We start from the raw sequence: 11735 nt of genomic DNA, 5'->3' as shown, positions 1-11735 counted from the left end.
ATGTTCTTTCCCAATAGTCCAAGGAAGCGGGGCTTGGTTATTAAAATAATTGGTGTAAAATAATTTTAAAGATAGGTATGTAAAAAGATCAAAGCCTCCTCTTCAAAAGTTGCATCTATTTTAGTAATTAGTTTGAAGATTTAATGACCTCAAACACCATCACTTTATTTTTATTCTCCATAATAATCACAGCTACAGACAGCTGAATTAGCTGGACGGGGTCTTCCTCTTAAATTAATTTGCTCTACCAGTCAAGTACTTTACTTGTGGTAATGTATTAACATGGAGCACTGACACAATACCAAGGAGTCCATGCTGCTAGTTATGAAAGGTGATTGGTATACAATAATCTAGCTGCCTGGGGGAAGAGTTTGGAAGGTTAGAGCTCAGACAGTGAAAAACCAGAGAACGAATACAACCAAAATACATAGTAACCAGTAGGAGTAAGCAGCATTTCATCATTCATTGCAGAAATAAAAATGTAACAGTCAAGGAGGCTATTTGGAAAAAAAAAACAAACCCAAACCAACCCCCCCCCCAAAAAAAACCAAGAACCACCCCCCCCCAACCACACACGCATACTCTCACTCACACACTCACCAGTAGTTTGTTTCTCACTAGTGCTCAGTCAGCAAACGCTGAGCTAGCTAACTCTAAGTCTAATAAGCTGTACAACCAGTGTGTCTGGAAAAATCCATTCCAGAGTCTGACTTTAAATAGGGCATCTTTAGAGGAGTCCTGATTTCCTGCTCATTGCTTTGTGTTTTGACCTCCAGTTTCTAGTCACCATTGATTACTTCTCTTCCTCCTGTACAATTTATACGTTGAGACTTTCGTACCATTTCTGGCAATGTAAAGCAGAGGCCTCATTCTTCCCTAACATCTAACATTGAACAGAGGGTTCCTTTCCTCTATCTGCTTGAAAGCCCATTTTAATTTTGGTGGCATCTAATCACTGGATTAAGCAGAGAATTGAACAATATTGGGAACAAGGTTAATTTACGTCAGTGAACTTTAGTTAAAGTGATGCAAATGTTGCCAGCACTTGTAGAGAGTTAATTGTGCTGATGACGTGCTTGCTATTTTAAGAGTATATTAGACTGGCAGGTCTTCTCAACAAGAGCTCTACTAATCAGATTACTAGTCTCACCAGCTATGTAATTCTCATTCAACTATTCCCTGCTATCAAATCTCTCTCCAACTCTATTCACTAACTTCAAGCAAAGCTTGTATTGTTCCACCTGCAGATCTCACCTATAAGGAAAATAGTGCTGTAATTGAGGCCCATTAGTGCTGCAAACCCTGCAGAGCCAGTTCACAGGGGAGCCAGTAGTTTGGCTGAACAGCCTTTATACTTTTTGGGTATATCCCGTTTCTTTAAGATTCTACCTGGCAGCATAAATCTCCAATGTAAGATGTGCATCACTGATTTTGCAGAAGAACATGACAATGCTGTACACTGGGGTGTTATCTGGGGGGATGGGGGGTGGCCTTAGGCTTGCTACTCTTCATACTTAGCTCCATTTGAGCTATAAAGTGTCTTCCTGAGGTAAAATGCTCAATGACTCCACAGGATGACTTGGGTGCTGAACTTTCAGTTGTCTAAAAAGATGTTTTACATGCACATTGAAATTCACTTACCTATGCGCTAAGTCTTCAGTGAAAACTACCTGAGGAGCTTTGTACATTAAGTGGGAGGGAGCATCCCTTGAGATAGTGGCCATTAAATTGATGTATTTGGGGCAATAGTCCAAGTTAATTTCCTCAAGAGTGAAGCTCTGGGTTCTGCAATCCTCTGACAAAGAAAGCATCCACTGTTTACAAATGGACTTTGCTTGCTTAAAGAAAATAAAATCACATCCTTGACTTTTGTTGGAGTGACTGAAGTGAACAGCATTTCCATAAAAGTTTCTGAAGTGCTGCGGTGTAACCAGCTTCAGTTGGCTCTGTGCACCTTGATAAGACTGCTGAGCACAACCTTGTTTGAGAACAGCACATTTTTATCCAAATATTAGATATTAAAAGAAATCAGTGTTAAAGTGACCTTTTATCTTTTTAGAAACTGTGGGGGAAGAGTACTACTGATCTTTTTCAAAGTGCATGACTGTAAAGTGATAAAATTGTATATTTTTCATAATGTGGGGAAAGTCTATTTGTGCTGCTTTAGAAATCAGTTTAAAGTTTGATTTCTGTTAAACCTGTGATCTTACAGCCCTGCTCTATTTTCTGTATATGATTTACAAAGAACTGGAAAAGTTAGCACCTGCTGTTGTGTACATAGCAAAATTCTTTAGACCTTAGCACGCGTTTTTACCTATTATTGAACCACTCTGGCTTTTTTGGGGACGGAAAGTAATAGTACAGATTTTTTTGATAATGTGTGTAAAACATTCATTTGAAATATTTTAGTAAAAATGAAGTAAGAGATTGATTGTGATAGTGTATACTTCTAGTTGAATAAAATAAAATACATTCTTTTTAAATAAACTGATGAATAAGATTTGGGAGACCACTGCTGAAGTCTCTTGCAGTAAGTACCATAGTTATGCATTCTGAACTAATATGAAAAACCTGGAAATCCACTAAATTCAGAATGAATTTTATTTGGGTAGATGTGAACGAAGTAGTCCCATTTATAATCAGGATGTACATCACAGTAGGTTGTTACATTCAGACTTTCACACTTAGAAAATATATATATTATGTACAGGAATTTGCAAATAGGTGTAAACATACAATACTTTAAGATACCAGTACATTCCAAAACAAAAATATCAGCAAGGGAAACATCTCAAAATGATTCTAGTCAGCTAGCATTCAGAATCTCTCTTAAATAAAGTAGCTTTTATGCTTGACATTGTGTTGGCTTAATTATTAGTAAAAATGAAGTTTCTTACTGTAGATCAAATTTCATGGTATCTGTCTATTTTGATACTCAAAAATAGGCACTGGTTTCTAGGAAATTTTCTTCTTACTGATATAATTGAGCCAATATGGCTGGTTTTGCTTGTACAAAGTAATCCAGTGCTGGAATAACTCAAGACAATTTCAACTTAAGTCAAATGTAGAAAGTTAAAGTAGATACGGCAAAGCTGATTAAAACCTAGAAGCCTCTATAACTCACCAGAAACAATACTGCAAACAGATCAGCTAAATTTTCATTTCACCACCTCGTTTCTTCATCTAAATTATACAAATTACCCCTCTCTTTACAAAGTAGGTTTTGGCTACTCCTGCCTAGTCAACATAAAGGGATATCGTGCAAATTACCTCATGCTATCTCATCCATGTAGCACGTCCAAGTCCAGCTACAGGTGGCATACCAGGTGGTGGAATTGGAGGTGGTACAGGTGGCTGTCCACCTGGGGGAACAGTAGGCGGGGGGTAACTAGCTGGTGGCATTCCCAGCCCTGGAGGTGGATGAGGTGGTACTGCATGAGTTGGAGGCAATCTTGGAGGTGGGAAATTAGGGTTGTATGTGGGTGGAGGAGGATATCCAGGAGTAGGAGGTGGAATATTGGGCGGGGGGAATGAAGCAGGAGGTGGAGGTGGAACTGGTGGTGGAGGGTTGGGAGGATAGACATGAGGATGATATGGTAGATGAGTTGGTGGTCCATAGGCTGGTGGTAAAGCTCCGTAAGTTGGTCCTTCCGTTTTCATCATTGACTGGAGACTTTGATAACCCTCCCCTGACATATAAGAATTTGTAGTAGACATCCCTGTAATATAACTGGTGGGGGGTGGGGGTGGGGGACGATGAGGCAGAGGTGGAGGTTGATGCACTGGGGCAGGATGGGCAGGGGGAGGAATCTGGACCTTTGGCACATCTACCGAGTCCACAGTAGTAGATTGCTCTGCTTCTCCCATTGAAACTGCAGTTGTCAAAGGAGGCTTGCGCTCTGGAAAAGAAAATTGCATTTCTTTTTTTGAAGGGTAGTGGCAATAACAGCTTCTGAAAACTTTGTATTTTTCTTCCAGTTAACATATCAAAAGAGGACTCAATTCTCTCAGTCTCTGAATGACATATGGTATCCAGTCAGACCTTCTTATATCACTAGAAAATAACTAGGCTGCATAACAAAGCTCCAAGTTCAGCTTTTCCCATTCTAAAAGTTAAATACATTCTTACTACTATTTTCTTATAATTTAAATATTGTTCTACAAGCAGCAGAAATTAGCAGACTGGATGGAGAGAATCACAACTAGCAAGTGTAAAGTCACGGAACCCAAGATACCAAAAATCTTCTTTAGTCCAGCCACCCTTCTACCTCTCTTATACTCCAGGATTACTCTCTGCACTTCACTTGCCTCCCATGTTGGGAAATATTATTTGAGAATACAGGGCAACATCTCAAGTCTTTAACACTCAGTTCTAAACCTGTTTACCAAATGAAAGAAAGAAGAAAACTGGAGGGTAAATAAGAAAGTACAATAAATTGCTTGGGACATGAAATCTGATCAGCTTTGTTCCACTGATCAGTTTCACGGAGGTCAGTACCTGACAGTCTGGGGAAGTTCATAAAAAGGTCAGAATTTTACAGAATTATACTTGGCCATTTCTGGGAAGAACATGCTTTAAACAGTCTTCTCTTAAATAAGAATCTTCTTCCCCCCCCCCCAGTGCAGACATTCTAAAGGAAGGAATACTGCAGTAAGAAGACTGAGCTAATGGCAACATCTCCATATGGTCATACAGTCAGTATTCAAATACCCAACAAAAAAGTTGGGGGCATCTTGACATCCATCTTGCTTGTATATATACACATCTAAAACATTGTGCAGTAAGTTATTTAGAAGCAGATACAGGGCAGTCATTTCCAGTGGAATGAAACAACTAAACTAACAATGCTAAAAACAATTTGAGATAAATGCATCTTCTAGTACTTCTGTTCATTTGTTCAATAAACATTCCCAGTTTTCACCTTATTTTTCCTCAGAGCCCCAAAGACAAGAGCTGGCCTCTAAGACAGTTCTTAAAATGTTTCAGTGCTTATACAATTATTTGCTTGTATAAACAAATTCTAAGAGGGAAATTTTAGATAATGAGGGATACAAAATGTTTGCCTACCTAATTAGGATTTACCTTATCTAAGCAGTCAAAATTTTAACAGCAAAATTGTCCCCTGGGACAGCTACATAATTAGTTAATGCAAGGTGGGCAAGCTCGCTGTGGACCTATGATTTCAAGGACTTCTAGCTCCTGAATTATAGCAGGCAATAATTCCCCCACTTGCTCATTTTCAGAATCATTCTGGATGCAAGATATGCATTCAAGATTTAACAACTCAAGGAATAATAAACATGATATTCAGAAGAACCCCTTCATTCTTAATTAGATTTTAACAAATGGGAAAAAATGGTCCTACTATACTTCAGACCACTGTTTTTCTCTCCTGTAATTCCCTGTTAGAAGCTGTCATCTTACAGTTACATTATGGACCATGCTCTATAAAATATTTATGTCATATTTACAGGTCACTGGAAGGACAGCTAATGCATCAAGGCGCTGGAAGCACATTTTCACAACAGCACAGTTTATTTTGCAAACATAAGGCATGTGTGCTGTGTTAACGTTCTCTGGCAGATGAAAGTCCTTTTGGACACAGCAAAGAAAGTATCCCCCTTACTGTTTAGAAGTTACACACCTGCAGAATTTCTATACTAATGATGTAATGTGGAGGACTTCTATAGGTTAGGTGGAAGCTACTCTAGTAATATAATATGGCATCTGCCATCCTTTTGAGAACATAAGTCCCTTTTTGTCTGCTAGTGACAATTAGTTTTAGTCTTCTAGGCCTTTAACAGTCACAGCTTTGTTTTGCCTTTGTCCACCTAGTATAGTCTTGTTTCCATAATAAATTTTTTGCTTCCATCTGAAAAAGCCTGTGCTACTAAGATTAAATTCTCTTTGGAGCTTATCTGCCTAATGCTTTTACTTGACAAGCTGATTAATCAAAACAACAAGCCCTTCCCCCACACCTCTACCACCATCTGAATGAAAAGCAAAGCAATTAACTGCAAGAGTAAACATGTTTTAGAAAATAAAAGCTTACCTGGAGGTGGATGTACAGGAGGTATTGGTGGATGTGAAGTTTCAATTTTGGGAATTTTAGATGGTGGTGGTGGTTCTAAAAAACATTTGGAAGTTCCTAATTGGCTATTGTTCTGCAATATTTTGCAAAGTCCATCTCTAGTCTCACACTAATGATTATCATATCATATCACACTATGCAAAAGTACAGTGGAAATCCTATATACTATGTATGTTTAAAAGGGAAACTAAAATCAAGACCTTTGTATAAATAAAGTGACATCAAGTATCACATATGTCTTCCAAAAGCACACATGCCTACAAATTCAAACTATGCATTTTATAACTAGAGATGAATTGTCCCAATAACACTAGGAAAGTGCAGATGAGCACACATGCATTTTCTAGCACAAAACTGTAACTTGCAAATAGTTAAAACAAATCTCATGAAAAGCTGAACTATGTGAGTGGAACATGTCTAGAAACCAAATAAAATGGCAATTGCACAGGAGAGAGGAGGGAGAATAGGAGAATATACAGCTCTCTGGGATCTACCTGCAGAGCCGGAGAAGTGCAAAACTTACTGTGGTAAGAAAAAGTTACAGACTTGTATCCTAGCTATCCTAAAATACATTGCTCCAAATCAGCAGAATGAAGGAGAAAAAAAACAAAACAACACAAAACCAAACTGACAAAAAGAACTAGATGTCATCACTGCAGTGAAGCATTTCTTAAGCTAGGCTGTATATTGATACAAAATGCCTTTTACTGGCAGCCGTGCCAATAACCGATTACAAATCTCACTGATTACCAAGAGGCGACTTATTAGCGCAGCTCTTTAATGACATGGTACCTTCAGCCACTGCAAAGTCCCACAGATTGCTGAAGAACTACTCCAAATGATGCATGGAGGTGTAAGTTGAGAGTTGAGTAGTTCAGCAAGACTTCTACTGAATAGACTGTATTAAGGGACTCTTGGGGCACAGTTACACTCTGGTTTTTAAGTTTTGCAGTTAGGAACATTGTAAAAATAGTTACAGCATATATTTAAAGACACATTATTAGGATCAGAATAGTTTAGCACTGCCAAGCTTGCAAACAAACAAACAAAGCACACATCAGCAAATGAGTTATTCTGGTTCAAACAGTAAAATGAAAGCAATATGAATCGAATGTTAACATTTACCTGATGTCTTTGTTTCTTCTTTTGGAGATACAGCCTGTTTAAAAAAAAAAAAATAGGATGGAAATAAGACCACTGCAAAATACAAAGCATTTTTAAATGATAACAAACAAGCAACATAGGAAATGACTTACAGCGTGCTGGAGAGCTTTTGTACAGATCTGACTAAACCAGAACCAGTTTTTCTCCCTCCTCTGGAGGCAGGACAAACCCTTTATGTTCCTATACTTTTACTAGGAGGTTAATAATGTCCAATCTCTTCAGACAGATGCAACATGAACACTGCACGAAGTCAAATCACATTGGGAAAGCCCAGCTTAACTGGCAGAATGAAAAGATTGAAAAAATAGCAGCTATTTCAGATACAGCATTCCCTGCTGTTCTCACTGTTGAGTATTACATCTCATTTAATTTATTTATCATCCACTGCACATATGTCATGGTCTGGTACATTGCTCACTAAGCTGAAAGCAAGAGATTTGGCCACTGTTCCTGATTCCGCTTTGACCTGTCATTCAACCTCCACCAAAATCACTTCAGGCCTTTATGGTTTATTTACCAGAAGAGGAGGGCAGTGGAAGTGTTGCTCAGTGTAGAACATTTCAGAAGCCTTCAGATGGAAAGCACTGTATAAAAGCCAAATGTTATGCCAGGAAAAAATTTATGCACACTGAGCAAAACCCACAGAACCTCACATCATCCTTCCAGTCACAAGGTGTTGGATGTGTTTCTATTGTTGTTTTGTTGTGGCTTTTTTAAAAAAATCACAGACAAGGGAGTTAGAAAAATCCTTCCAGCTTACTTAGTCCAACCGAGACAGCCAGTTGATGGTCTGAGAAAAGCAGAAAACCAAACAGGAATTCTAAGTACAATAAGCTTAGTTACAAATGTATTTAAAATTAATGATAAAAGTCAGCGGGGTACAGTACATAGCTTCTCTGTCTTTTGAATAATAGGGTTTTTTTAAGGGTCTATTTACCTCTCATGGCTTTACCTTCACCAACTGTTGCTCAGTTCCCATCACTTTACTTTCTGCAGCAAGAATGGACTTCCATTTCCCTCCAGTTTGAACAATGAATCTTCCTTAATTCCAACAGGTATTCTCAATATTTCTGCTGTCCAATACAGAGGTGCTCAAGGCTTGCTTGAGGCTACCTCATTCTTATATTCCTTTGATAGGCATTTCAATTCACCTTCAGCCACTTTCTGGCTGCTTTCTTATTTTGTAAGGACAATCTTTATCTTCCCATTCCAAACATACATACGTTTCTTGGTGGCCCTCTCAGATTCACCTGCTGCCTTCATTTTACTTGGGCAGTCTTTTCTTGATTTTCTAGCACTAAACTCCTTCTCTGAAAAACTGAATGCAAACATCAAGTCTCCCTGCACTGTCAGACAGAAGCAAGTCTCCACTACTTGCAACATTTCCAAAAATCACTAATTCTGTGAAGTCAGTTGATTATTTCAAGTGGCAAGGAATTCAGTTATTATGCATTTGTTAACAGGGAGCAATGTTCAGAATATAATGTTATTGAGGTATATTGTTAAAACAGAACAAGCAACTGGAGCCAAATAGCTCGTGTGACAGAAAAACATCAGTTTAAACTGTTATTTATGCTAAAGAAAAAAAATAAATCAAAAAGCAACAAAACCAAAGCCTGTTAAGAATTTAAATCACTTCGAGTAACAGCAGCTGCTAAAATATAGATGGGCATTTTTCAGTCCTTCTGCTGCACTGTAGTTTGTATTGCTCCAGTTGTGACATCCCAGGGTCAGCATTACCGATTTATTAGCATGCTGATTGCTCTTTAATACTTCCCTAATAAACTCAATCCATACCACAATGGAACGTTCTTTTAGCGCTGTTTCTATATGCATTAAAGTTGTTCCCACTAACAATTTTTAGTTTAATCAAACTAAATACTATTTATATCTAATGATTCACTGATATATTTTTAGTGAAGTCAACTGAACATTCAAGTGCTCTTCACCACCAGAGATGCAGAGGATGTGGAGATGCTTTAGACATCTGGTATGGGTCTGTAAGCTCATGGGCCAATGCCTCAGCTGCTTGAAAGTATCTTGGCTCAGCAGAAGTTATGAGTTCATGTAAATGGAAAAATCTGGCTTCCAGGAACAAAGTGTATTTATGTTCTGTACAAACCAAAGGAGAAGTCATACAAAGACCTATTTATAGAAGGAGGCAAACATTTTAAGTAAGGTTATGGTACATCTAACTGAAGAACGTTTTAGAAGCACCAAGTAAATCTTTTAAATGCTACACATCTTGTTCTCCTAGACTGCTTTCTGAAGAAAGATTTCAGATCATCTCATTTGCTTTTCTCAAATTCATGCTGTTTGTGCTGTTCTCCTACAAAACTTCTCCTGTGTCACCCTTTGCTTTATATTTTTCTGGATGCCTACAGTGTACCAGGACTTAACTTTTTTATCTGTACTATTCACTTCCTTAATTTTCATGTGATGGATCTCAAACTTAATTTCAAGAAATGGTAAACTGGTCTGAGGGCTTGACCAGAAGCGATTGTTAAAGAACAAGAGATACTATAAATGCAAAAGGCACCACTCTGTTTTTTTCCATGAGGTAATTCATTAACACGTGGGATGGGGTGAAATCAGCAGTACTATAAAGGTGGCACCTTTACAAACAACATTTGTTACAACCTAAAATCAGATGGACATGCATAGAAAAACCCAAATTGTTATTTACCATTTCTGATGTGCCAAACTGTCACAGACATTTTTGCTCAAGAAAAATGAGAAAAGAGTTCCCTACCCTACAGATCTGACAACCCAAGCAGAATTTGTGCTGATGGTAGAAAAAGTATGAAAAGAAATACGTATTACCTTTAAAGAGCACTTCCAATTTTCAAGCTGACACGTTTTATCAGCTTTCTATCCTAGACAACTCTAAAATTCAGTGCAAGAACTATGCATCTCAGTGTAGATTTTTTTCCCTCTAGCAGTAGGCTGTATCTAGCCATTACAAGGCCAAGGTTTTACAGTTACATTTTTCTCTTTTTTGGGAGGCTGCTATCGTGAAGATGCTGCACTCTTCTGATTCCATTTCATTCTACCATTTGTTGCTTCTTCCTGGGTTTTTTTTGTTTTGTTTGTGGCTTTTTTCCCCCACTTGATGTCTGTTCTCTAGTTTGGGCATACATTAATTACAAAAGCTGTAGAAAATTTACTTCCTAAAAGGACTTGTTCCAAAGATTTTAATTTTGAAAACGCTCTTCTTCGTACTAAGTGCATGCAAGAAGATTTGGGCAATACTTTAACACTTTTTTTTTTATATATAACTTAGAAGTAAGAAAAAAAAAACCAACAAAACACAAAAAGTGTAGACTAAGGTCTGAAAGCTTCTTTTGAAGTTGGTAACTGTGGAAAAGCAGTGAGTACTTGTGATATTATCCAACTGCCAATGTACATTCTTATTTTCACCAATGAGGTGATAATACAGACAAATTGAGACTTTAACATATGATGCATTTATAGGCTTCTGCTGTTATTAGATTATTTTGAAAGACTTTTTCTAAGAATTCTGACATACTTTTAGAAGTCATCACTCATTTGACTTTCTGGTCTTTGACTACAAATGCAACAAACGTCTTCACCAGCACTGTGCACAACTCTACATTCAGGTATGGTGGCGCAAGAGACCTTCCCCTAAATCAAGCCTGCTTAACAGTGAAAACAACAAAATTTGATAGTACAGAACCACAAAGAGAGTTACAATGTTAACAGCACACGCTGACTTAAGTCTCTCCATTGGTTTTGCCTCAAGTGGAACGAGAGTGTAGTATGCCAAAACTGTAAAGGCTGTTCTACACTAACATACTTGCCACATAACCAACAGAAATCTACCACACAAAATTAATTACCAAGCTCATTCTTAGAGCAAACTCAACTCTGCTGCACACTGCAGCCCTTAAATCAAATGGGCATCAGATCAGCCTGAAAATAAAATACAAGTTAAAGTTCAAAGTTAAACTTACTGCTGGTCTTTTGATCGGTTTAGGAGGACTTGACTGGGGAGAGGGCTTTTTAGATTGCTGCACTTGTGTTTGCTGCTGCTGCTGCTGCTGTTGTTGTTGTGCTGACTGTTGCGACTCTTTTTGCTGCTGAGTCTGTGATTGCTCTGAGCCCTGGGATTGCTGCGACTGCTGTACCGTAGGTGCCTGGGGTGTAGATTGAAGAGACGGTGGCTGCTGCAACTGGTGAGGAGTATGATGAGGCATTTGCTGTTTTCCCTGTGAGTAGAGATCCAGGATCTGATGGCAGATGTCTTTAAAAAAAAAAAAAATCCAAAAGATTATACATTCACAATGTACAAGTGTACATTCGATACACAATAATCCACTAAGCTTTTTACTGGACACCAACTTCAGAAAGAACTCATCATAAATATTACTCACTATTATAATGACCACAGATTTGATTTTTAAAAATAAACTTCTTCAATTTGTAATTGCATTTCTGAGTTTCTTCTACCTATGCTAA

The 11735-nt window shown here is 38.0% G+C and overlaps 1 protein-coding gene across 1 annotated transcript; it reads right to left on the bottom strand.

Annotated features, from left to right (window-relative positions):
- Positions 1-2585: 2585 nt before the first annotated feature.
- On the bottom strand, positions 2586-11514 carry LOC104519105 (cyclin-K). Its single transcript, XM_010169517.2, has 4 exons — positions 11231-11514; positions 7218-7251; positions 6054-6128; positions 2586-3899 (listed from the first exon to the last, which is right to left on the bottom strand). The coding sequence occupies exons 1-4, from the start codon at positions 11471-11473 to the stop codon at positions 3277-3279; spliced, it is 975 nt and encodes a 324-aa protein (XP_010167819.2). The 5' UTR covers positions 11474-11514; the 3' UTR covers positions 2586-3276.
- Between the last annotated feature and the right edge of the window lie 221 nt (positions 11515-11735).

This window comes from Antrostomus carolinensis, unplaced genomic scaffold (genome assembly GCF_000700745.2).
Source record: "Antrostomus carolinensis isolate BGI_N321 unplaced genomic scaffold, ASM70074v2 scaffold24806, whole genome shotgun sequence".
Taxonomy (NCBI): domain Eukaryota; kingdom Metazoa; phylum Chordata; class Aves; order Caprimulgiformes; family Caprimulgidae; genus Antrostomus; species Antrostomus carolinensis.
This window is presented reverse-complemented; position numbering and strand designations above follow the sequence as displayed.